The 27,662-nt window shown below is 40.3% G+C and overlaps 2 protein-coding genes across 4 annotated transcripts in view; one reads left to right on the top strand and one right to left on the bottom strand.

Moving 5' to 3' along the window:
* Positions 1 to 461: 461 nt before the first annotated feature.
* nup62l (nucleoporin 62 like) lies at positions 462 to 22,413 on the bottom strand. Of its 3 annotated transcripts, none has more exons than XR_013799699.1 (13): positions 22,266 to 22,379; positions 12,757 to 13,584; positions 11,724 to 11,956; positions 10,431 to 10,502; positions 10,228 to 10,335; positions 6,504 to 6,608; positions 6,264 to 6,366; positions 6,043 to 6,187; positions 3,833 to 4,062; positions 2,277 to 2,637; positions 2,083 to 2,194; positions 1,920 to 1,986; positions 462 to 638 (listed from the first exon to the last, which is right to left on the bottom strand). XR_013799699.1 is itself a non-coding variant. In XM_079630228.1 (13 exons), exons 2-13 carry the CDS (start codon positions 13,566 to 13,568, stop codon positions 547 to 549), a joined length of 2,034 nt encoding a protein of 677 aa, XP_079486354.1. In that variant the 5' UTR covers positions 13,569 to 13,584; positions 22,277 to 22,413; the 3' UTR covers positions 462 to 546. The 3 variants fall into 3 exon arrangements, 2 of the variants coding, with proteins under 2 accessions (XP_079486354.1, XP_079486353.1); XM_079630228.1 differs by having other exon boundaries at positions 2,277 to 2,411; positions 4,013 to 4,062; positions 22,277 to 22,413; XM_079630227.1 differs by having other exon boundaries at positions 2,277 to 2,411; positions 4,013 to 4,062; positions 22,266 to 22,399.
* Positions 22,414 to 22,928: 515 nt separating this feature from the next.
* Positions 22,929 to 27,662, top strand: part of LOC307007846 (uncharacterized protein) — a 48,173-nt gene continuing 43,439 nt past the window's right edge. The window contains exon 1 of the mRNA XM_079630223.1: positions 22,929 to 23,547. Within this exon, the coding sequence (XP_079486349.1) occupies positions 23,152 to 23,547 (396 nt within the window). The 5' untranslated portion in view covers positions 22,929 to 23,151. The remainder of the gene's footprint in view (positions 23,548 to 27,662) is intronic.

Below are 27,662 nucleotides of genomic sequence, written 5' to 3'. Positions count from 1 at the left end.
AGTTTGTTATGCAAGCATCACAATGCAGACTTTGCACAGACTCGTAGTTCATGCTACATACAGACTGCATGCATGTGGAGGAGAGGAGCTTGTGTTCTCCAGCACATGCATCCGCGCGTGTGTGTGTGTGTGTGCGCATTCAGTAGTGCACATACCTGCAGATGTCGGTGGTCATTTCGTCCCCTTTATAAACCTTCGACCTCATTTAAAATAATGCTTTTTATTTTATTTTTGAAATTATTCCCCCCCACCCCAGCTGATTGGCTCGTTTTATCTCATAAGTGTAAACCAGGAAGAGAAACTCCCTGCTTTACAGATATATTCTTCATTTTACATTAAAAAAAGTAAAATAATAATATGCTGGTCTGCCAATGACTTCATAACTAATTTGTGTGAAAATTGATCATTTTGCAAAATTGCATCAATATGAATACAAAGACACTAAATAAGAGGGAATCAGGTAAAAGAAATGATTTTATTTTGAAGCAAATAACAAAAACAATGACATTCATTTACATCTGATTGAAAATCATATTTTATGCATGTTCACTGGAAGTTTAAACGAAAGCTCTTCTCCTGTTCCTTGCTGCGGTTTTCACACACCTTTGAGACCTCCTCCACACGCCTCTGGAGTAACACTGCACAGAAAAAGTACACGTTAAACATGATGCAAAGTAACATTTCATAATGGACAGGCAATTTACTTTTATTGTGTCTGTGGGTGTGTTCACACTTGTAGTTCGGTTTGCTTGGTTCATTTTTTATTTATTTTTTTTGTCCTGGTCCGCTTAGTGTTCACATTGGCATTTTAAAACACCAAACCTAAAGGCATAGGGATACGTTCACAACCTGATTGGTCGACTTTTATTATGTATATTTTGCGATGGAAATTACAGAACATCCAAAACAATGCAGTGTTCTGGGCTAAATGCGCTCGTTGTATGAGCGTAGCTACATATGATGGTATTTTGACCGGCTGAGAACTCGTGAAGAGAGAAATCCCTCCGTCACACACACACAGATCTGCTGTGAGGAGACGCGGTCATGATGCCTGAACTGTGATGGGCAACATCGCCACTATGACGAGAAAAAACAGGTTTGCTTGAGCATTCTGTGCTATTTAAGGCCACATCTTCCTGTTTTTGGATAGTTTACATGTCTTTGCTCCTTGTGTTCATATTTCATTCGAACCGCACCAGAGTTTTTAGCATCTCGGGTTCAGATGGCAGCGTTCACACTCATTCAAATGAACCGCACTAACAGAGCAATCGCATCAGGGTTTTTAATCCAACGTTTTTAAACGCTTTTAATCCAACCAAACCAAGTGCCAAGTGTGAACACACCCTAAAAGCGCTTTTCCACTACACCGTACCAGCTCACCTCGCCTTGACTCGCCTTTGTTTGGTTTTCCACTGTGTAAAAGTTGTACCGGTACCTGCTTCCAGATAATTTTTTTCTTATCACCTCCGGCGAGGTTCTGAGCGAACCGAGGCGATACTAAAATGTGACGTGACACAAGGCAGACTGCTGATTGGTCAGAGAGAATCGCCACTATTCACTGCGTCATCATTGCACGCGCCAGACGGAGTATCCTGAATAACCCCGACATTTTTAAATAGTTTTGCCAGAGATTGCGTGATATACCCATTACTAATATTATGTAAAACAGCATACACTCGATTTCCTCCATTGTCTTGTGTGTGTGTGTGGGAGGCGGGTGTGTGTGCGTAGAAGATTACGCCATGGCAGTTTCCTGCGGCGTCGCTATGACGACCAGATACTATTGTGGAGGTACTACAATTATCTGCAATGGAAAACGGAGCGAAAAGCGAGCCGAGGCGAGTCGAGCTGGTACTGGTACTGGAAAAGCGCCATTAAAGACTCCATAAAAAGGCTCTAAATCCAAAAAAGATACTAACCAGAGTTTTGTTCTACCCACTGTAGGGAGTCCATATGTGCATTCAGGATTTTGCAGATCTGCTGAAGCTGAGAGAAAAAAAAACACCAGTCATTCTTTGCCCAGATCGCATGCCGATTCATAAAAAGCATTTCTGCATCAAATATGATTCATGTTTTGCATACCGGGTCAGTGGTGTCTCCAGGTCCGCTGGATGTGTTGAGATGTTCAATAATCTCTTTCAGATCTTGGGACATTCTCTTGAGTTGGGCATCCACATTTTCTGCCAACTTGTACCTGGACAAAAGAGACCATTCAAATAGTCAGTGACGTCACAGCAGATGCAGAGGAAACATGAGCCGACTGCCTTTGTTCTTACGTTCGTTCTCGCTCTTCGTCTGCATTCTGCATGTAAATGGTTCCGCTTTGCTCTTTCACAGACTCCTCTAACGGACTGAGAAGATCCTCCAGCTCTTTCTGCTGGGACAGGATGAAGTCCAGCTCTTGATCCAGCCTGTGGTGCAAACACCGAAATATGAGAACACAAAGTTCACATCAAACACAGCAAATGACAGTATGCATGCAGTCTGGTGATATCTTAGAGGGTTCGTTTCATTGCAACTTAATGAGCACGACTTATTACACGGCTCTCTGGAATACTTGACTGTGACTGGTCAAGTGCTCTATTTTTTTCAATATTTTTGTATAATGAGCACTAAGCTGTATAATAAACTGTATAACTGTTGCCCTCTGGTCAGCACTACAGAGCACCAGAACAGCCAGACACAATCTCCCACATGAACAAGTAACAGGATACTTCCAACAGGCTCTTTTCATTCTGCATACAATGTGCAATTAATCATAATTGATTTTCAAAGTCGGTTTTGGTTACCAAAGATTATGAAAACAAGATAATCAAGGTAAAATTATTATTGTGCTGCCTCCGCATTCAATCCAGCGCACCTTCAGTCTTCCTAAAAGCCCAAACTTCTCATCCAAATAAGTGAATGTTGTAAAATACAGTTAACTGTTGCTAAACTGCGGGATGTGTTTGACAATAAAAAGTGTTATTAAAAGCACATTAAGCCACAAGAGAGACACTGTTCCCCAAAATGCCCTTTTGAACAGTATTCACATACATCCAGCCGGTCATGTCTCAAGTAAACGTACACAGTGTAACGATATATTGCATCCGTGCATTCAGTCTTAAAGTGACTAGTCTAATAAACTTGCTGCAGTCTGACGTTAATGATAGTCAACAAATGACAAAGGAATAACTTAAGTAGCTTTAATAAGGATTCATCTATATTTAATGTGTACAGTAAGACTACGCAGTGTTATTTTACATTTGATTATTATATTTGTGTTGTAGGCTATTACTTATCTGCATACCACACTGTTAATACATATTCCTGAAAAACTTAACACACCGTTTATTTAATCTGTATTTTCATTCTGTTGTATTTATTTGTTTGTAATTAGTTTCTTTGTTCTTATTGCATTGCTGAATGTTTTCTTGTATTTTTGCCATAATCGATCCGCCCTACAATAATAATCATTTTATATACTTTCTTATTATGTACCTCTGTACATTCATACACTTAAATTTGCATATAACTCTACATCTATAAATAGTCTTGTGTATTTTCTATATTTTGTATTACTGTATTGTATAGTATTATATTTAATTGTATTGTCTATTCTTTATTATTGTGTTATATTCTTTTTACTGCCTTATCTATATCTATGTCTGTACTTCTTTCTGCACTGGAAGCTCAATTTGTCACCAAAACAAATTCCTTGTGCGTGTAAACATACTTGGCCTTAAAGTTTAATCTGATTCTGATTACCCAGTGCCGTCTCACAATAAATGATCTCAACTCAAACAGTAAGTAGCAATGTAAGAAGTAGAATAATGTGCAGTCAGATAGTCGCTGAAAAAAAAATATTTTTGGATTCATTTTTGGATATTTTATTTAATAAGGACTGGATGATGGTACATTATCTCTTGCCTATTAATGCTGTTCCACCACCAAGCTAAGCTTTAATGAATTACTTTAAAATGCAATTTTCAATATACATACAACTTTTTAACTGAAGTAAAATATTGATTACCTTCGTTGGTCCAGTTTCACTTTCTCCATATCTTTATGTAAAGACGTTATCTAAAAGAAAAAGAAAAGAAAATTTACTGACTTGTCACTGGAAACCTGTTGCATTAACAGGTTTGGGTTTGCAGTTGGTTAAGCGAACTACATGCATCTCTAGAGTCACTTCATGCCAAAGAAAACAGCCACCTGTACATACATTAACAACACCGGTAACTCACTGATGCATTTAGTTCATAAACACTGGCAGTCAAAAGTTTGGATTTCTTAAGATTGTTTAATGTTTTTGAAAGAAGTCTCTTATGCTCACCAAGGCTGCATTTATTTGATGAAAAACAAACTTCACATAAACCCATTATAATAAATCTCACAGGCCTATCTAAATTCCCTTTAAGCATATATTCAAGCCAGCCTTTCACTATCTCTCGTTCAAGAGTGGCGTTTGTCGAGGTGTCTGGCCATTAAGTCAATGCTTGTTCTGTGTTTCTCTTATAGTCTGCACTGAAATGTTTTGGTCCAACTACTTTCATCAGGTCATCAGTACATCAAGTGTTTTTCTCAGTTGCTCTGATCAAACATCTTATTTCCCTTGATGAAATTGAGCTTTTTCTTCCATGTCCTGGAAGGTTTTCTATTGTACCATAGGTTTTAAACTTAAAAACGGTGCTTCCAACTGTGTCTGCAGGAACTTTGAGTGTCTTGGAAATGTTCATGTAGCATTTTTGATGTAATAAAACATCTTCTCGAAGCTTCTGTGAGAGCTCTTTTGTCTTGGCTATACCTGCTACTCAATTTCAGCACATGCATGAGATAAATGTATGCATGCGTCACAATTAAAGCATTGTTATTATAGAGTTTATTAGAATAGAGTTCATAATTTTGTACCCTACTAGTAAGTGATACCAGTTTGTACCCTACTAGTAAGTGATACCAGTTTGTACCCTACTAGTAAGTGATACCAGTTTGTACCCTACTAGTAAGTGATACCAGTTTGTACCCTACTAGTAAGTGATACCAGTTTGTACCCTACTAGTAAGTGATACGTGCGTTCCCCGAGAAACTCAACAGGTTTGCGAGAGAAAGCGAAAGCATTGACTTTTTCCTCCTATTCTATATTTCTTTCCACCACCATGTTCTTTTAGGGGCTCAGTAAAAAAACAGAGATGTTGAAATATAGGAATAGCTGTATTATACATAAAAAAAAAAAAACATTATAAATTGAAATTATTACTTCTTATGCCCCTAAAGCCAATGACACACCAAGCCGACGGTCGGCCATTGGGTAGTTTTTGAGCGTCAGCCGACTTGTTTTTTTTCTGTGTATTTCGCACCATTGGCTCTAGTCGGACACGGTTGTTGTTTTTTGGCCGATTTAACATGTAGAATCGGTGTTGGGCCATTGGTGAGAGAGAACTCTGATTGGCTGTTCAGTTTAGCATACGAGTCAGTGCACGAGAATAAGAGCAAAAGTATGAAAGCGATCCATGACGGTACAGACAGAAGGCTTTTAAAATTTTACATCAAATTACTTGAGCAACACTGCACGAATATTTTCATAACAACGTGAGTGGAGTGTAATAGAGAACGTGATCAGCAAGATTTATATTCAAAACGCTAAGCAAACGCTGTTTTGTTGATGGTTTGTATTTCTGCAGTCTTAGTTTCGCTATCCCTTAAATGACTAATATATCTGCAGAAACAGACAATTGTCTTATTTATATACAGGCGCAGAACGCACATGCTAGTGGACAGTCGGCTGTAGTCCTTCTGGTGTGTTCAGGTGTAGCTTTTTATTCCCAGACGCGAGGAGGCAACACAGTCAGCTTTAATTAGCGCTAGTTCTTTGGCGTTGGTTTGGTGTGTCCCTACCTTAAAATGGATCTTTAGAAAAGCCTACATTCATAAAGAGAGAGAGAGAGATTCTTTCACGAGTTCAGAGAAGGCTCAGGTCTCTTTATTAGTCCTGTAATCATTTGCTGTAACTGTACCAGTGCAAAGATGGTGTATGCAGTAAGAGAAAACAGTGCATGTCTCTACCTTCTCTCCGTTCTCCACCAGCATACGGTCCCAGGCGTTGACCTGAGTGGCCTGCTGAAGAAAGTGTCGTTCTTGGTCTTCCAACTCTGAGCTCCACTTGTTAATCAAAGCCTCCAGCTGAGCGTAGGACATCACTGGAGCAGTGCTGAGAGAAGACAACACAAGAATGCAATTCTGCAACTTGACAGAAGGAAACATGACACATGTGAAAAGCTTTGTACCTGGTTGTGAGGACGGCGGCCGAGGTGGTGGTGGCTGGTGCAGTGGATGCTAGAGTCTTCAGCCCCAGAGAAAAGCCAGTACTAACTCCAGTGCTAGCAATAGCTACAAAAGACACACACACAGTCACTCAAATAATACAAACAACAGAGGAAAATGGCTATAACGAGAGCTCTTTTAATAGTTGTACTTTGTCCTCAATTATGTGTTGAGCGTGCATTAATGAGCGTGAGTGAGGGCACCTGAGGTTACAGCAGGAGCCGCTCCCAGAGGCTTCAGGGACAGGCTTGTGGGAGCGATGGATGCTGAGGTCATCACAGGAGCCACGGAGGCCATCGACGAGCCCACTGGCAGAGCACAGAGAAGAAGACGTGTTATCTCAAGCGGACTCCTCTAGAACAATCCCAAATAATGGTAACAGAGCTCCTACACCACTTTTCCAATGCACGTACATTACTTTTCCAATTGTTTATGATTAATGGGCAAGTTTAAAAAGAAAAAAAAGAAATTGGTAACACTTTACAACAAGGTCTTATTTGTTAACATGAATTAATGCATCAACTAACATGAGCTAACAATGAGCAATGTGTGTTTTAGAGCATTTATCAATCTTTTTGCAATGTTGGTTAATAAAAATACTATTTTTATATAGTATTTAAATACTAATATTAACAAAGATTATTAAAGGCTGTAAAAGTATTGTTCATTGTTAGTTCATGTTAACCAAAGTAGTTAACTGCCCTACTAAGGCAAAAGACCTTAACTCGCTTGAGTGTGGAACTGATTTTTAGTTGTCCCGCCAAATTAATTATAGCCTAGGTAGGACACTGGAAATCTGGCAATTAGATGTTTTAGTAATGAAAATGATCTACATTAAAAAAATCTTGACTTTTGACCACTATTTTAAAGTTACTGTACTCTGCCTTTGTATTGTCAGCAAAAAGTGACAAGTCATGCCAAGGCAAAAGGCAGTAACTTCCACATTATCAATATCTGGTTGCTGATCACCATTTACAAAATCATTATAGTAACACCTGTATAAAATCTAGTGATCATGGCATTTATTTAGTATGATTTACAATTACTTGTTATAGCCAGCTACACATTGCTATCCTGTGCTTTGGTTGCATTCTGATGGCATTATTAATACATTTGACCTGACAAAATACCACCATAGCGATAAAGAGTATTAGACTTGCTAAGCGCACGTTCAAAATGATCACGATAAAACAGATCCTCACACACATTCGACAAGGGGACTGGTTTATAGCGGTGGATCTGAAAGACATATACTTTCACATTCAGATAGCCCGCATCCCGAGATTCGTGTTTGAAGGTGTCACGCTCCTCGTACAGTACGTTCATGAAAAACGCAGTGCTTTCCCCTTTGAGACTCGGTGGGGAGCGCGTTCTGGACGACGACTAATGCATTTATTGCACAACCTTCTGTGTTCTGCGTCTTTTCAGTATGCAGTGGTTTCTGCTTGTGCACAACACGGACGCTGTGTATAACCCGCTTGTAACAGCTGGTCTGATGTTGTATGCACAGTGCACTTGTTGCTTCATTATGTTCATTATTAACATTCCCTGTGATATATTAGTCACTGATAGGACTGTCACTTTACGTTCGAAAATCGATTGCACAATCGATCGGACCAACCAACCCAAGATTCGAAAATGAAAATAGGGAATCGATTTTAAAGGCCTTTTTGTTTTAACCAAAAAAGTTTTTTTAGGTGGACAGATCAATACAAAACACAGAACATGTAGGATGTTGGAAAATAATGTCTTTCCTGTTAACCAAATGCTTTTTAATATTCGCTATTACTTCAATGCAAGTGAGCAAGCGCACCGTTGTTTGTTGCTTAGTGACGTGTGTGTTCAAGTAAGCCAGAAATGCGCAGATTCTGCGCAATACGCTGTATTTAATATATCATGACTCACGAGTTGCATATTTGCATTAAATCCCCGCAGATTTGGCTACACGAACTTCCCCAGCAAAGTGACAGAAACACGCCAAATTGGCTCGTGATTTGACAGCGTTACCCACCAAAGTACATTTTTACCCGCATTTGGCGGAGTGGCGGGTGTTAATTTAAATCCCTGAATGTTGCACTCCTGTTTGTCACTGTGCACGAAACTTTACACCAATAAATCATCAGAAATATTGCTGACTTGTGCGCATCTCAAGCGCCCTCTTTACGCTCGTCCTAATGCCTGTTAGTTGTCCGCGGATTTGCCTGTATTTAGTTGGAAAATGGAAACGTCTTTTGACATGGAAAATCGATTTTACAATCGATTCAATGAACACTTATGCCTCAAAAATCAAACAGGATTTTTTCACAAAAGTGACAGCCCTAGTCACTGAAAGCGTCGGTGAAGTTTTGGCTTTAGTTCTGTTGTATTCACCTGCTACGGCATGTGTAACATTATTCTGTCACCTCTGCACTATCCTTCGCGATCGATATCGCACGTTTGTCGATGGAGCGAGTTCAGGTCATACTAAATGTTCTGACCGCGTTTGTGCAGGACAAAGCTCTGAGGACATCAGAAGTAACAGGGACTGACGGAAGTTGTACAAAGTACACAGGCTACACCTAATTAAAATGTTAATGGACAGTAAAACAAAGGCAGAACACTGTACGATCTGATAGGTAGCATTATTTGATAGAACACCGGCACAGTAAATTCATATTGACGCGCGGCTAAACAAAGTACCGTAAGTCAATTTGAGCGCTCCAAAACAAAGCCAAAGAGCGGTAACTGGTGTTACGGTGTTCTGCCTTGGTTTCTCATGGGCTTTTGGAAGTTACTGTTAGGACAATCCATTATTTTCATGAAAAAACAACGGAATTGACTCAAGATACTTAACCACATGGAGGTCTTGAATGTGCCAAAAATATCAATAACTCATTTTCAACAAAAAAACAAAGTTACGGTCTTTTGCCTTTGCACGGCAGTTAACTAATGTTAGGAAATAAAACCTTATTGTGTGGAACTTTATAAGGGTTAGCAAGTAATTTTAACTGATTTAACTGATATTGTAGATCTTACCATATACAATTTTAAATGACACAAATCAAGAAAATAAATAAGAAAGTTATTATACAAATTTGCATGCCTTATGACTATTGTTGTGTTTGTTTGTTGCAGTAAGTTCTATTATTTGGATGCTAAAGTAATGGCTTTATCTGAGTTTCAAAAAATGTTTTACCTTGGAGCGAAGGATTTATATTTTATATTTTTGTGTTGTTCCTCACTGTGCGAGGAAAATATTCTAGATAGCAGGTTCTCTAAGAGATTTTGCAAAAGCAGTTGTGCTTTATATTGTTTTGCTTTATATTGTTTTGCTTTGTCTGAGACAACATATATATATATATTTATATATTAGGGCTGTAACGATACAGCAAACCCACGATTCAGTTCGTATCCCGATTTCTGACCCACGATTCGATACAAACCGCGATTCTTGTGAGGAGGGAGGATTTTAAAAGCCAAATAAATAAATAAATAGCTAAAGCTATAAACTGTTTTCTTGTAACAAAATACTTTTGAAAAACAAACAGAACTATACTCCATTGTGGAGATGATTCGAGCATGTTAAAAATTCTTCTGAGGTAACCGAGGCTTAGGCCTACTGTCTGTGCTGTAATTCAAAAATAATATATTGCCTATTCCGCATGACCCGCATCTCAAGCGCAGGAATAACGCTTGCCACAAAGTGAACGCGCCTATAGAGAAATGCACACTTCCTACGAATTAGCCTAAGCAGCCATTTCTTTATGTTTTGAATTAACGTTAAATCAAGTAAAAGTATTTCAAGCTTTCTAAGTTTCGATTCGTTTATGAGGTGAGCTCCAGTATATATATATATATATAAAATAAATATATATATATATAAGCTTGGCTTGGGAATTTGACTGAAGTAGAAGTTTCTTCATGATAAGAGGTGGAAGAGGGACTCACATGTGAATCCTGTGGCTGGTGTTGAGGCTATAGGATTCGCAAACAGAGAGGATATTGGAGCCGCCATGGACTGACTCGTTAGAGCAGAGCTGGTCGGAGCTGGGGTGGCTGAACAAGAACACAAAACAAACATGTTATACAACTAATTTTCTTCTTTCGACAGTTTTTCTAATATTTGAATATCCACGCAACACATTACATACCTGAAGTTTTAATTCCAAAGTTAATTGCAGTTGTTGAGGCTGTAGAGGCAGTTGAAGCACCAAGAGTCAGACCTATAAATCAGCAGGACAACAAATTAATACATACCGGTACAAAATATTTGTAGATTTCCTTCATAGGTTAGTGTTACAAACTACATAGGTGGGGTAAAATATAAATAGAAGATGAATTTAAGACCCCACTATATGGTTTTACAACTGAAACAGGAAGTTTTGGGGAAGCATATGACAGGGCTTGTCCTTTTGTTTAGGCATTAGATTAAAGGGGACCTATTATGATGTAATGTAAATCTTAAGTCTCTGGATTATGTGTCTGAAGTTTCAGCTCAAAATACCCCACAGATAATTTATCATAGCATGTCCAATTTGCCCCTATGCGAGTGTGAGCTCGTTCGGTGGGTTGGTATTCGTTTTGAAAATTTGACATTCGAATATTCGTTTTATTTTGTGTGTGTGTGGGGGGGGGGGTGGATTGCACACCTGGCACCCCCTCGAAACGGTTCTCATTCCCGCTTGAATACGTTTTACACTATAAAATCTGGTGAAATATAATACTTTATTTAATTTTTCTTTATTTAAATTTTGTTTTTCTTTATTTAAATTTCGTTTTCATTGATTAAAATTTCGTTTTTATTTATTAACATTTCATTTTTATTTATTTAAATCTACCCTACTTTGTCAGTGTGAAAAATATTATAAGACTACCTTTATTAAAAATTATTAAAAATATTGCTTAAGTTAAAAGACCTGTTTGATGTGTTTTATATCACTAGTGCATGTGTTGCCGTTAAAAAAAAAACTACTGTCAGGATGTACTAAAGACACGCAGTGAAGAATTAGTGCAGAAAAGGTGTGGACAGAGTTATTTTTGCAGCTGATGTTTTTGCATATGCATTTGTAGGAGTTTCCCTTTCAAAGGCAAAATTTATGGGAGGAGAGAATTTTAATGATATTTACTAAGGTTTGCGCTTGTCAATTCACTGGTGTTTGCGCAATTATTAAACCGCCCAAAAGCATGTCTTAAACCAGATGCTAATTTACACTGCTCTTGGTAGATTGTGTTGGTAATTATGGAAATGATCAGGCTGCGTCTGTGTTCAGTAGATGCGTGTGTCGTCAGTAGATCACGAGCAAAACTTTCCACTCCCATCGACGCTTTTATAGGATTGTGCTCTCAGGCTAATTTGCCCTGTTTAGTAAATCTGGCCCAAGGACTAAAACAAACAAAGCAGTTATTATGAACTAGATGTCAAGACATATGTAACTCTGTATGACCTGTGGGCTGAACCCCCAGTGAGAGCGCAGGGCTGGGCTGTGTCGGGGCTACTGAGGCTGCCTGAACTTTGGGCGTCCCAAAGCTGAATCCCCCCATAGGCTGCTGGGCCGCTGTAGTCTGAGGAGCCAGGCCTCCGAGAGCGAAGCCCGTCCCGGCAGGTGAAGCCCCCAGAGTCATGCCTGTGGTCGCAGGTTGAGTTGCTGCAGGTGTGCTGAGTTTAGGAAGGGAGGCGCTGGATGCGAATACATAAACAGACTTTAAATATATAAATATTACATATATAAGTTACTTTAAATATAACAGACATGTAATTGTTTCAAATCCTGTTGTCCCAGTCATTTTTCAGTTATACAATGTATATTTCCAACTAGGTCAATAAATTGAATTTCGATTTCGGCTCCCAACGATCACCAAAATAGTACAATCGAGTAAAAACTATTATTTTGCCATGTTCTGTTGTGCAAGAACACGCTTATAGAGTGAAACTGCCCACTTTTATAGTGGCCTTGGTTTCAGAAGAATCTCTCTAATTTTCACCCTAGGGATTTTTTATTTTTTCATTGCTTCATTAAAGCATTATAAGCCATGAACAAGCCAACTAGCTACAAGGTGAATCACATCATTACAAAATTTGATCTGAGACAAAAGTATTTGAAATCATTCAAAAAGACAAAAGTACACAACTGTGTAGTGTGTACTTGGTGCTTCATGGGATTGTAGTTCCTTCCCACACTGAGAATAAAAATAATTAAAAATGGAGAAATAAAAACCTATGCAGTTTTTCGACAGGAATTCTGCTGTTTAACAAATATATTTTTTAAATTAGTTGAAATATTGCAAACAGATGGCTTTAACAAAACCATTTACCATCAATTTACAACATTGTAGCTCACAGGAAGTCTTTTTTTAATGGTTTTATATTAAATTAATTTCCTTTTTGGAGAAAACGAACTGGATTTTTATTTCCAGAACCCGGCTGCTCCCCTCTCTTCCTTGGAATAACTATTATCACACCCCCAGATAAAGTCTCACCCAAAAGAGAAGCCTCCCCCAGAGGTGCTGCTCTGAGTTTGGGCTCCGAAGCTGAATCCACCTTGTGTGCTTCCATTGTTCTGCGTGGGCTGTGCGAGCAGTCCTGCGATCTGAGACTGCGGCGGGGGGTTTCCAAAGGTCTGAGTCTGGGGTTGGCCAAAGGTCTGAGCCTGGGGTTGCCCTAAGGTCTGGGCCTGGGGTTGGCCAAAGGCCTGAGTCTGGGGTTGGCCTAAGGTCTGAGCCTGGGGTTGGCCTAAGGTCTGGGCCTGGGGTTGGCCAAAGGTCTGGGGTTGGCCAAAGGTCTGAGCCTGGGGTTGGCCTAAGGTCTGGGCCTGGGGTTGGCCTAAGGTCTGGGCCTGGGGTTGGCCAAAGGTCTGAGCCTGGGGTTGCCCTAAGGTCTGAGCCTGGGGTTGGCCAAAGGCCTGAGTCTGGGGTTGGCCAAAGGCCTGAGCCTGGGGTTGCCCTAAGGTCTGGGCCTGGGGTTGGCCAAAGGTCTGAGCCTGGGGTTGGCCAAAGGTCTGAGCCTGGGGTTGGCCAAAGGTCTGAGCCTGGGGTTGGCCAAAAGTCTGAGCTTGGGGTTGGCCAAAGGTCTGAGTCTGGGGTTGGCCAAAGGTCTGAGTCTGGGGTTGGCCAAAGGTCTGAGTCTGGGGTTGGCTAAAGGTCTGAGTCTGGGGTTGGCTGGCCCCGAAAGAGAAGCCGCCCCCTGCAGGAGCACTGGTCTGCAGCCCGAAGCCTGTCGGGGCTGCAGTCGTAGTTTTGGGGGGTCCAAAGCTGAAGCCCCCAGTGCCCGCTTGTCCGAAGTTAAACGCCATAGTGCCTCAAAAGACCCTGTAAATGACAACAGGAGGGAAAAAATGTGTGAAATAACAGAAGTTCCCTTTCAAGGGAACTCGAGCTGCGTCGAGACGCTGTGGGAACGTCCCTGCGTAATTGCGCCGTGAAGCACGTGTATAATCAGTCCAATGGAGAGAAAACAGACATTCTAATTATTGGACAAAAAACTTCCACACGTAATAACCTAGAATACTGTCTAACACTTGATGGCTGCTCTGTTAAGTCTTCGTTGTCGGTTAGGAACCTGGCAGTGCTGAAGTGCCAAGTAGCCTCTCCCTATGGAGGATCCCTTTATTACTCTACAGATAAAGCATTGTGGAAAATTCACGTATCTACCCAGTAGTGATAAAATAAAATTCTGTATCAAATTTATAGGCAGGACAAGTTTGTTTAGGCTTGGTTTGTAGAGAATTACAAACATGCGCACATATTCAAATGCACATAACTATAGAATTAATTCTTGAAGCGCATGTGAGCGCCATCAGCGTTTCTCACAGGTTCGCGTTTAAAGTCTGTGTAGAAAGAATGGTGTCGTCTTAGCGGCCCCTAATTTAACTTTAGCTGGAAAATAACTATTCAAGAACCGCTATAAAGCCAAAATAATCTGTTACCTTAAATTATACGTTTATCTCTGTAAAGCAGCTTTGAAACAATCTACATTGTTAAAAGCGCTATATATATGAAGATGACTTGACTTGAGAGACGAGACATCATGTCATAGGCGGGTGACGTCATCGACCAGGAAACTATAAAGCACACCTGAAAACAGACCGCGCTAGCTTCTGTGCCTTCAGCAAGCGCTCTGTGTGAATCTGTGAATCTGTAGCCTATTAACTGCACCTGTTTGAACTCGTTACCTGTATAAAAGACACCTGTCCACACACAATCAAACAGACTCCAACCTCTCCACAATGGCCAAGACCAGAGAGCTGTGTAAGGACATCAGGGATAAAATTGTAGACCCGCACAAGGCTGGGATGGGCTACAAGACAATAGGCAAGCAGCTTGGTGAGAAGGCAACAACTGTTGGCGCAATTATTAGAAAATGGAAGAAGTTCAAGATAACGGTCAATCTCCCTCGGTCTGGGGCACCATGCAAGATCTCACCTCGTGGGGCATCAATGATCATGAGGAAGGTGAGGGATCAGCCAGAACTACACGGCAGGATCTTTCATTTAATTATGAAGAAATAAATGGTGAATTACCCGGGGGAAATGGATTTACCTCATTATATGGTGCCCATCTCCCTTCAGTGCCCTCCAGCGAGTTCTGATCTCAGTGTATGACTCGCAGAAGGAGGGTTTAAAGGGACAGTTCACCCAAAAATGAAAATTGTGTCATCATTTACTCACCCTCAAGTTGTTTCAAACCTGTAAGAGTTTCTTTCTTCTGATGAACACAAAAGATATTTTGAAGAATGTTGGTGACCAGACAGTTGATGGACCCCATTGACTTCCATAGTAGGAAAAAAAGATACTATGGAAGTCAATGGGGTCCAGCAACTGTCTGGTCACCAACATTCTTCAAAATATCTTCTTTTGTGTTCATCAGAAGAAAGAAACTCATACAGGTTTGAAACAACTTGAGGGTGAGTAAATGACAGAATTTTCATTTTTGGGTGAACTATCCCTTTAAGAGGGGCCAGTTCGGTTATTTCCTGCCGGTCATCCGTTCCAGGATGCTGGATTGGCTGCTCAAGCTATAATAGAGACCAGTCTCGAGAGTCAAGTTCCTTTTAGTAGTCTTAGGATAAGACAGATCTGAGGACAGTCATTATCTTGAAGGCGGCTTTGACTAAGAAGTGCTGACACTGGGGCCGCCAGACTTCTGAGGGCATTCCCCTCCGGGAAGAAACGGTTCCACCTCATCTAAATAAGGTGCTCTGGGAAGCGACTCTGAGGAGGGTCGCAGCGCTGCCAATTCAGTTGTTCCTTGCCGGTTCGCCGCTTCAGGGTACGAGGTGTCAGCGTTCCCGAATGATCCTCAGAGGAGGGTCGTAAAGCAGTCAGTTCTGTTGTTCCCTGCCAGTTCGCTGCTTTAGGGCGCCGAGGTGCCTGCATTTCCCAACGATCCTCCGAGGAGGGTCGTAGAACACTCAGTTCGGTTGTTCCCTGCCGGCTCGCCATACAGGGCACTGAAGTGGCTATTCGACCAATACCAGAGGGCTTTGGGCTTGGCCTCTGAGGGGGCCCAGCTCATAAGTTCAGGTCTCTCAACTGAGGTTGTTGAGACCATCCTCGACTCCAGAGCTTCCTCCACGAGGAAACTCTACACTTTGAAGTGGATATTGTTCACTTCCTGGTGCGGAGAGCACCAGCTGGACCCAGTTATCTGCCCTGTGGCATGTTTCTCCGTAGGTCTATCCCTCTCCACACTAAAGGTGTACATGGCGGCCTTAAGGCTTATTTATACTTCTGCGTCGGACCTACGCCGGAGCCTCTACGCTGTAGGCAACGCGTGTGTTTTCGTTTATACTTCTGCGTCGGTTTTCATTTATACTTCTGCGTCGTTGTCCGCATTGACGCGCAATTACACATGCAGAGGGAGCATGTGAAGCCCGAGGGAGGGGTTCTAGCAGACCAATCACAGCGCTTGCGTCCGCGTAGAATTGACGTGTTGTTACATTTTTGGAGAGGTGCACGTCAGGGTACGCCGAAGGGTTTGCACGCTACACACAGCCTACGGCGTAGCTACGGCGTGAGTTCGACGCAGAAGTATAATGAGGCCTTTAGCTGCTTACCACGTATCCTTGGGGAGACACCCTCTAGTAAATGTTTCCTTTATGGCACTGTGAGGCGTCAGACCAAGAGACTAGGAGTATGGCTGCGTCTAAAAACATTATCTTCAGGAGTTTCCCTCCAATATGTTTGTGATGTGGCAGGATGTTTCCTCGCCGCACACATTGGTGAGGTTACATTCACCTCGGCTCCACTCCGGGGGCGCAGGTGCTTTCATCTTGGTGTGCTTTCATCTTGGTGTGCACAGAGATTTCACACAGACAGGAACTTGTTACTATGCCGTCGTGGGTATAGTGTTCCCACCGCGTCTCGAGTTCCCTTGAAAGGGAACGTCTCAGGTTACGCATGTAACCCTGGTTCCCTGAGAGGGAACGAGACGCTGCGTCGCCCTGCCATACTCCCTGCATGCCTATGATCGACTTGCTTCGGCTTTTCAGAAGCTAGCGCAGTCTGTTTTCAGGTGTGCTTTATAGTTTCCTGGTCGATGACTAGGGGTGTCGAAATTGATCGTTTCTGCGATGCAGATGAGGACGATTCGGTATCGGTTCAGTAATAGACCATAACGATATAATGTACTGACGCTTTTCTGATCTCATTTGTCACGTACGTGCTTTGTCGTGGTAGCATACAATGGCAGAGGGAGGTGAGGCGCGAGATATTAAAAATGCTCCAACTAGAGACCTGCGCGGGATGCATTTTTCAGTCCCGCTCCCGCAGGATTCAGTCCCGTTCCCGCCCGCAAAAATATATGTTACCTTCTCCAGCTCCCGCCCGCTACATTCATGTTTTGTCCTGCTCCCGCCCGCAAAAAAGTATAGATGTTTTTTTCTGTAGCCTACCTCCATGAAATACTTTCAAGTTAGCCTACGTGTCGCCACCACCTACACATCAGCATAAATGCTCCCGATAAATTATTTGTTATTAAAGCATTAACATTCACAAACGTTCATTTACATAAAAGCAAGCAGGCTACTACGTGCATGGTTTGGCATGACTGAAAGCGTGCAAAGTGCGCTCCCTTAATAATTTCTAAAAAGCTACTCAGTTCATTGCGAATCAATAATCTCAGTGATGAATAAAGCTGACTGCACAATGAATCTTTCATAATATATACACTTTGTTTGTTATAATCAGAGGATTTGCCAGCATGCAGAATTCAGCACTGAACAAAAAGTATGTTTTGAGCGGTGAGGATCTTAAATGCTTCTGATTGGCCATTGCGTTCTAGAAATCAACACATGTCTGTGATTGGCTACATTGTTCAACGCTGCAAACATGTTATAAATAGAAACTCTAAATCATTTCTATTTTGTTTTAGTTGTTCTTGTTGCTTTTGTGCCACAGATGAATAACAATTTATTAGTTTTTAGATGTTTTATTTATAGATATTTCTATTTTGCGGGAGTCCCGCGAATCGTTTTATTTTCTTGCAACTAGGGTTGGGAACCGAAAACCGGTTCTTATGCAGAACCGGATCTGTTTTTTGGAAAAAAAACGGAACCGTTTGAAATTCCTACGTTTTGGTTCCAAAAACGGTTCTTCTGCAATGTGTGTGCGAAGTGCAAACTGCACAGCGCTGGGAGCGTTTCCTTCAATAGATATCTCACCTCATGAATATCAATTACGTTGTGCGCAACCTCCAGCAGCGCAACCAATTAACGCACTTTCCCTCACACACACACACACACACTCTCTCAACGTTCACTCGTTAACACGACGCAACGCTATACTCATTTGCGCGAGATATTTTCTTGTTTACAAGCATGGTGAAGAAAAAAGTCAAAAGTGTGGCTTCATTTCATAAGATTAAATGATGATGAAGCAAAATGTAACACCTGTGACAAGCTAATAACATGCAAAGGAGGCTGTACGAGCAATATGTCTAAACATTTGCAACAACTCCACGGAATCAACCTCAAAACATGCAGTGTTTTCGACTGTTTAAGGAAGAAAACTGCACCTTGCATGTCCCCATCGCCAGGTATGAATTCATAGATGGGTAAACGTTGCGTAAACTATACCATATCAATATTATGTACGATTTTACCAAGATGTTGAACATAGCGCGCCAAGCAATGCGCCACACCCACACCCGCTCCTGGAACGTCAGAGACAGTAACTCGGTTTACTTTAGCGAGTAAAGGAAAAATGACGACAGAGAAAATAAATGAGTGCCACAGGGCTGTTACACGGTTTATAGTGAAAGGTTTACATCCTTTTTCCACCGTTGAGTCCCCATGGTTTAGGCACATGCATGCAGCTGAACTACCAAGTTAACTGAATTACTATTTATAACTTGTAAAGAATATACTATAACAATAACTCAAATATAATTTACAACTAGCTTTTATGCAGAGACAGAGAGAGAAAATTTATAATGCAGGTTCAGAGGTGTTCATTTAAACATTTAATTTCCATTTTTTCTTCCCAGAGAAATTCTCTGACATGTTGATTTTCCTTCAGAAAAATAGTTTTTTTTTTTCTTGGAAAAATGGCTAAATACTGTAATATGTTGATTTTTCTTATTTTTATTTTACATTGACAACCTGTAAATTCATTTAACAGTAAGTAATAAACACAAAAAGGATCGTTTCAGTTAAGTATTGTGCTTTTTTCCTTGCCACTATTTATTTATTAGTTGTTAAATAATTTTAATGGAACCGGAATCATTAGGCGGAACCGGAACCGGAAAATTTCCTACGATTCCCAACCCGCACACACACACAGACACACATGTGCATTACCGCCCGCACTCGGGCATCAAAACTAGTCCTGCACTCGTTAGGTCCCGTGGGTGCAGGTCTCTAGCTCCTCCAACTACTTTAAAAGCTGACATCTGGGCACATTTCGGCTTTTATGGACAACCTGGTAAGCACGACCTGGAGAAGACACACACTGTGTGTAAATCATGTCAAGCACAAATAAAATATGCAGGGGTAAAGTAAAATTGAAAATTGAGGATGCAGTCAATCGTCAATGCATCATGATATCGAATTGAACTGAATTGATGACATGATAATCGTAACCGAACCGTGAAACCAGTGTAGGTTCACACCACTATAGATGACGTCACCCGCCTATGACGTCTATTCTCTCCATTGGACTGATTATATGTGCTTTAAGACGCAATCACGCAGGGGCGTTCCCACCGCGTCTTGACGCAGCTCCCTCTCAGGGAACCAGGGATACATACGTAACCTGAGACGCTATGTTTGCATCCACCTATTTTTTTATGCGCATTTTGGAATATCTCATAAAATAACGCTGGATGTAAACGCCAAGATGCATAAATTATAAAAATACCCATAAAAAAAAATTATGCGCCAAATTGAGTCAGATAAATACGGAAGAGGATTAGGGCCAGGCAATAATAAAAAAATAAAACCATCTCGAGATTAAAGTCATTATAATGCGAGATTAAACTCGTTAAATTTCGAGAAAAAAAGTCGAAATACAATCTTGAGAATAAACTCATTAAATATCGAGAATAAAGTCGTTGTGTTTCGAGAAAAAAAGTCGAAATGAAATGTAGAGAATAACGCATTCAATCAGTGTTCATTGCATACTGATATCAACCGCATCGAGGTTTCGTGGTTTCCCAGGATACCACAAGACGCATTATTAATCGTTGTTGGTTGTGTACGGCTCCATCCACAGAATGTAACGACTGTAACCATATACAGCTAATTGCAATGCTGTACGGTTTTAATATATCATAGCTGTCCATATGCCAGAGTGCATTTGGGTCAGCGCAAGTGGCGTCTTCTCAAGCGTCTCCTTCGTCGTAATTCCACACCTTGAGCATCAACAAATAATGCGTTTTTTGGTATCCTGGGAAACCTCGATGAATTTCATGTTGGACAAAAGCAAGTACATCGTGCAAATTGGACTGATTTTTTCTTCTAAAAACACCTAGCCGACCTAGACCATGTTCTATTCTTTGTTACTGCAAGAAAGTCAAAAATATAGATTGACTAAGGGATCTAACTCTGCCATGTCCTCTATCAGTAGGGAGTTTATTCTCACAATTACTTCGACTTTTTTTCTCGAAATTTAACGAGTTTTTTTCTAGAAACACAACGACTTTATTCTCGCTATTTAATGAGTTTATTCTCGAGATTGTATTTCGACTTTTTTCTCGAAATTTAACGAGTTTTTTTCTCGCAACACAACGACTTTATTCTCGATATTTAATGAGTTTATTCTCAAGATTGTATTTCGACTTTTTTTCTCGAAATTTAACGAGTTTAATCTCGCATTATAATGACTTTAATCTCGAGATGGTTTTATTTTTTTATTATTGCCTGGCCCTAATCCTCTTCCGTAGATAAATGTATTGTCCGATAAGAAAACATGCATATAAAACTATGATGGAAAAACATTTACCAAATAAATTCCTCGATGCACATAAAAAAATACTTTTTATGGCCTAACTGGACTAACCAGCGGACCGATCTCGTTGCACAGCAACGCTTTATCAGGAAGTGACGATTTTGTTCTCTTCGGCTCACAGTAGGGAAACAATGCTTTTATTCACAAAAGTTGTATGCGATATTCCAATTTGTCGCATTAGTTAGGCTAATTTCGCATTTTCACTTTTCTGACAGAGGACCTGTAAATGACTATTATACGTGCAGGTATTCAAAGTCTCTGTTGCTACAATTAATTTCCATCAATTTAATGGCAGAGAAGACACAGGTGAAAATTTAAAAATTTGAATATTGTGCAAAAGTTCATTTATTTTAGTAATTCAACTTAAAAGGTGAAACTAATATATTATATAGACTCATTACATGCAAAGTGAGATATTTCAAGCCTTTATTTGTTATAATTATGATGATTATGGCTTACAGCTTATGAAAACCCCAAATTCAAATTAGAATATTGAGAAAAGGTTTTCATAAGATGCAAGACATAATAATCAAATTATAACAAATAAAGGCTTGAAATATCTCACTTTGCATGTAATGAGTCTATATAATATATTAGTTCACCTTTTGAATTACTGAAATAAATGTAGTTGTGCACAATATTCAAAATTTTCGGGCTTCACTTGTATAACAAAAGTTTGTATGCTTTAATGCCTGTGTTAATGTTCCATTGTTTCCTAAGGAAAATCCACCAGATTTGATTCTAAATCTGTGATCTGTTGTATCTATTTTCTCAATTTAAAGAATAGTGATTATAAACAAAGTCTAATAGAAACCTAAATGTGAAATTTATTGTGAAATATTAGAGAGAGTTGCTGAGACTCAAAACTTACTTTAGCTGCCTATGTTTGTACAGGCCATAGTGCTGTAGATGTGTGCTGGGTCAACTAACGTTATCAGCTCATTATTTTATACTATGATGGCCAAAAATTGTAGTTATCTATGCATGATCTCATTACATTACACACCGAAATGCATCTAGATGCGCAGCTTGAAACTACAACGGCTCGATAAAGCTGCCTAAGCAAGTAACGTTAGGCAGTTCACAAGGTTTTGCGTCCAAGTTCAACAGTTTATTTTAGGTTCACTAGGCTTTGAGACTAAGATGAATCATACTGTACATGAAGGCAACAACTCACTAACGTTTGGAGAAAGCCAGTGTTTTGGTGTCTAACTAGCCTCTCTTTTATATTCAGCGATAACATGATATTAAAATCAAATGATAACAAACTAAAGCATTAGAGCAGCTTGTGTGCTTCTTTAGAGATACACGTTTAATATTGTTGGTTGTTTAAAACGATGAATGTGATAAAAGAACCGATATTGTTTAACTTCAGTGATAATACAGCTAACGTTAGCTGACAGTTCATTGCGTTCACTGAACACCCTCTTCTGCAGAGTCACATCGCCCACGTTCTTACTTTAAACTATGACAGACTCACTAAATTATGTATTATTAGGCGGAATAAAACACTTCATATCGGGGGAAAATACAATTAAAACTTACGTAGTACGTACAGCACTTCACTGCAGCTCACGCGCGCAATATTCGTCGTCACATCACATGCGCTTCCGCTCTGAGGACCTCTACGTTACTGTCTAAAATACTGCCTGATCGAAATTACAGATCTCATCTCACATGCCACTACTGGCACATTGGCCCTATCAAAATACAGAGACAAAATTAACTGCCTCACCAAATATTTTATTTAAATAATTTTTTACTCTTGCAGTAGTTAGTTATATTTAGTATTTAGTTGCAGTATTTCGTTCATTTACCATTACATCAAAAATAGCCTAAAATAGCTACCACGATAATACTAGTTGTTGTTGTTGTTGTTGTTTTTAAAAGTCAGTATCAGTTACACACAAGAGACTATTTTTTTACTATTTTCAATACATTTAATAAATAATGGCTGCTGACATCAAAGATAATGAAGCAATAACAACTAATATAACAACTTATAATAACAACTTTTTTTAGGTGTGGGGGGGGGGGGGGGATTATATAATAATATTAATTATACTTAGGCCTATTATGTAATTGTATTTTTATGCTACATATTATGCTAGTTCATTGAGTATGCTAGACTATGCTTGAAAGCACAAATAAAATAAGTATACAACCAACCTGTCTTCAGAAACTCCACCCTCTTACAAAACCTACAGGAAGTGATAATCATTATTTCTACCTTTCATTTTTACTGAAAGCTAAAACGAGTCAGTGTTGTGAAGAACAGAGGAGGACACATTATATTAGGATTTTTTGTTTATTTCTGAAGTAACCCAGATGATATATTTTGATTGTAATGGTTATTTACTCTTTAAACCAAAGTTCAGAAAGTGAAAGTAAACTGTAGATCGTTGGATCTTTTAACGTACAAGACGAGGAAATGGATTCAAAATCTGTGGAAGAGCTTTCTTGTCCTGTTTGCTGTGAAATCTTCAAGGTTCCTGTTCTTCTGTCCTGTAGTCACAGTTTCTGTAAAGAGTGTATACAACAGGTCTGGAAAACTAAGGAAACTCAGGAGTGTCCTGTCTGCAGGAGAAGATCGTCTAAAGGTCAACCTCCAGTTAATCTAGCGTTAAAAAACTTGTGTGATTCATTGATAAAGGAGGGAAATGAGAAACGTTCATCAGGATCTGAGGAGATCTGCAGTTTACACAGTGAGAAACTCAAACTCTTCTGTCTGGAGGACAAACAGCCTGTGTGTTTCGTGTGCAGAGACTCAGAGAAACACACCAATCACACATTCAGACCCATCAGTGAAGTGCTTCCATCTCACAAGGTAAGACTAATGTCTCTCATGCCATATGCTAAACACAGTGCTAAACATAGAAACAGTTCCCGTTCGATTCGGTTCACTTCGACATTGTGTTTGCTAACTCAAAACCCTTCCTCACTACTGAAGCCTTATGAGTCTCTCTGCAACACATGGCCAATGGTGTTCAAGCACGCAAAACATGTGGTGCTTCACTCACTAGGCGGCGATTCATTCAGAACTTTTTCCTTCAGCCAACCTTCTGCAAGAAGCCTATCATCAAGGGCAAATTCCCAATGCCGTTTGTGAAGGGGATGCCATTTGGGTGTTTCAAACGAAAGTGAACAACTGGTTCCCTTCACAAAGAGCCCTTCCACAAGGCCATTAGCGAAGGGTAGATGCGATGATCACTTCAAGGAAGTAATTTTATCATGATCATGTGACCCACCCAGCGAATACTCATGATTAATAGATGGTGGGAGAGTTTGAGTTAACTTACAAACAGAGCAATTCAAGTTTCACACATTTTTGTCATGTTAAGTTTCATGAGTAAGAAATGTGTTAGGTAATGCAGGGTCCACAGATGACACGGCAAGTATTAAAGTTGAGAGCAGATAAATACACTCACACACATAGACTATATATATATAAAGCATATTTTAAAAACTTTTTATATAAAATTGATATTTATTTGCAACAGTTAGGCCTATGTTAACAGCAATATAAAGACATTTCTGTTGTAAGATCAGTCAGCTGATGGTCACAATGCTGCGTTGTCATGGGAACATTCCCAGGTGAAGATATTAATGGCCAGGGCCGTGGCAGAACGACGCGAGGCCGGTGGCGTGATTATTGATGAGCGACACCTGCTTAACGCACCGGTCTCGTATCTCTCACGGAGGAGCTTCGGAAACATAAAAGGAGGAGTGACGACAGTGAAGGACAAGAGAGGACCAGACCTGGACTTTTTAGGTTATGTTATGTTTTGTTTATGTGTTTAATTATGCTTTGTGTTTGTGTTGGAGCAAGTTAGCTCATAAGGAAAATATGAATCATTATTAATAACTTGTTCTGATTAATTATGAATATTTGGATCAGTTAATCGGATTAACTTGATGTAGCTACATTAACATTAAAGGGGTCATGACATGTTATTTTATTTTATTTTTTTATTATGTTCCCTTAGGTGCAATTATAGTATTACTATAGTTTTTTTTACAAAAAACTTTTAAAATGTAGTGATTTATGACCTTTTCCCACCCTGTTTCTCATCCTCTAATTCAAACAGTCTGTTTTGGGGGTGTTTCCCCTTTAAGAGTTCAGTGTTAACGCCCAATGTTATGATTGGCTAACGTCAGTGCCTATGCATCAATTATTAAAGGTGAACTAAGTAACTTTTTTACCTTAACTGATCAACTTCGGTGTCACTGGAATGGTTATATTACTTATTTTGGGTTGAATGTGGTGGTTTCGCACCCCCCTGGTGCCCGTGAGCGGAAAAACAGCGTTTGCAACTTTGCCGGCCGGCCTCTTCGTCTGGAAGTATCGTGTGATCCCAAGTCTCGCGAGGTAAAGAATTGCTTTACTGCAAAAATAAATCTGCTATAATGCTGTCATTATTGCGCTCCCTCACGCTGTTGGAACCCGAATGAAGACGACGTTGCAAAGAGTTTCCCATCTGCTTTGATGTCGTTGATCTACTAAGCCTCTAGTGTCTGAGAATAGCCAGCGAGTTTTTACCAGTTGTTGTCAAATATCTATTCCGAAGCTGCGGGGGGAGCTCTAGAGAGAAACCTCCGAGCAAAACGCGAGGATACAACAAAGAAATCCCGATCTTACTGAGGGCTGCTTTAACGCCCCCAGCCAGAACATTTGCAGATTCGGTGCAACTGTTTAATAGCGGGTGATGCATGCGAAGCGATGGCTCTTGCAATGATAAAACCTTATATGTTTGAGCCGGAATCAGAGGAAAATGAACCATCACCACAACAACGAAGACTGGATCAGCCCGTGTCCACATGGAAAGTGAAACTATTTTGAATTAATAAAAAAAATTTAACCCGAGACACTTGAAAACGGATTATTGTTGCATAATTATGCTAACAGTTTAACATTATTTAACTAATTCCAATGAAATGATAGGGTGTACCACGGACAAAAATGCATGCACAGGCCATCTTTGAAGATGCAGCATTGATAAAAGCAACATTTTTAATTTTCTATCACATGTAGGCCTACTAGAAAGGCGACATATTTTCAAGATTCTCTTAGACAAATGTGTTTATATTAGCCATGATAAAAAGTAAGTTTGAGCGTCGTTGTTGAGCCCAGAATAGTCGGCACGGACTTATCTTTGAGCAACAGTTTTCTGGCAAAGCCAGCATCATATTGGGATTTTTTCCTCAAAACAGTCATCCTTAAAGGAACACTTCACCTCTGGAAAGATGAATGTGTATTTAAAATGCGTCATTTATGTAGAAGAAATGTGAAATTATTTTTGAATTTGGAGCCTTCTAGACTGAGAAAAGCCAGAAAATGTATTTTTGGCTTATGGGGATGAAAGACAACAACTCCCAGAATGCACTTGCTTCGCTGCCCTAGGAGGCCACGCCTACCGGTAAGAGATCGCAGTAAACAACAAGGCTATGCTACTAGTGAGTCTCCGTGAGTCTGCCCAGTATTTTGATGTCGCCCAAAATGTCCAGGATTCGGCTTTTGCGTTCTTCAGTCGCCATTCCTCATGTTTACTGTGACGAGCAGGAACGAGACTGACGGCCGCGGAGAACGATGCGAGCCCGGTGGCGTGATTACTGATGAGTGGCGCCGGCGCCTGTGAGACGCACCGGTCTCGTATCTCTCACGGAGGAGCGGGAATTTTCCTAGCAATGTTAAAACGCACATCAAACGATCACTTGTTTAGCGTTCATGTAAACACTACATTCAGATTCACCGATCGGGATGAGTTCTGTTAGATTGAAACAAAAGGTGTGCATGTAAACTATGAATGCGACTGCAGAAAGCAAAAGCCGAATCCTGGACAATTTGGACCATCTCGACGGCCGGACATGTCCGGGAAAAAGAGGATGGTCACCGCTGCTACTCAGCTTTCTCCACAGAATAAGAAAATGTTTGCTTAGCTTCCAAATAAAGAATGGCTGACACTATTTGTACATTCTGTGAGAGATCCCTCTATGGGCGGGTTGAAAACATGCGGAACAGCGCCTTCTACTGGATAAATGATGAGCTAGTGTTTGTAGTCTTACCCTTATTCAAAGAAATTTGACTTCCTGCTTTTTATGACGCAAAATGACAATTTTTGCGTCATAAAAAGCAGGAAGTGGAACACTTAAATCCTTATTTCTCCCATCTCAGGGGAAAATAAGGGAATAAACCATGACCATTCGAAAATGTGACTGGGTTTCTAAAGATACAAAGTCTAATGCAAATGGGTGAAGTGTTCCTTTAAAATGTATAGAACAAACGCTTAAACTAACACTGCCGTGACTGGGACGTCCGCAAAAAATAAAGTGCATCCATTTTTCCCTGACGTCTGGATCTTTCTGCAGCGTATTCAAAGATGTTGTTTGTCCACAGCCAGGAACAGCACATCTGCGGCATCGTAATTTCCCTGTACACAGACCCACTCGCTGTCCGTCGACTGAACACTTGTGAGGCGCGCGGCACGCGAGGCGACAACGATACGAAATGAGCGTAGTTGTCTTGCGCTTAAAGCGTAGTTGTCTTGTGCTGTAGGCGGTCATATGCAAACTTCATACCATGACGTCACTTCTTACCATGGATCCAGAACGAGCTGTATTTAGAGCTTGATTAAATAAATGATTCGTTTATAATGGGGAGGACGTCTTAAGCTATGAAACTTGCAGGACGTTTTAATGGTACAAAGACCTCTTATATACCAAACGATCAAGGCAAATTTGGTTTCTCATGTCATGACCCCTTTAAAACCAATTAATCAGTTCTTCCTGTGAACCCTCAATGTTGATTATGAATTGTTTAATAGAAATGTTAACTTCCAGGGTTGGGAAATAACTTTCTTACTAGCATTGCTGCATTGCTGGGCAACATGAGATGTATACAGTGACGTAAGATCTTGCTCTGTGGTGGCTCTCTGGCCTGTGGAA

The sequence above is a fragment of the Phoxinus phoxinus genome, assembly GCF_949152265.1.
Source record: "Phoxinus phoxinus genome assembly, chromosome: 12".
Lineage (NCBI taxonomy): Eukaryota > Metazoa > Chordata > Actinopteri > Cypriniformes > Leuciscidae > Phoxinus > Phoxinus phoxinus.
The sequence above is the reverse complement of the archived record's forward strand: the minus strand, read 5'-3'. Positions and strand labels throughout refer to the sequence as shown.

Bases quoted from the DNA above. Each gene is read 5' to 3' on its own strand.
- nup62l (XM_079630228.1), bottom strand. From the start codon at position 13,568: ATGGCGTTTAACTTCGGACAAGCGGGCACTGGGGGCTTCAGCTTTGGA. The intron at 6,609-10,227 runs GTGAGTCCCTCT...GTGCTCTGCCAG, and splicing joins ACCAGCCACAGGATTCACAT to TGGGCTCGTCGATGGCCTCC. The intron at 4,063-6,042 runs GTAGAGACATGC...TTTTTCTTTTAG, and splicing joins TGGTGGAGAACGGAGAGAAG to ATAACGTCTTTACATAAAGA.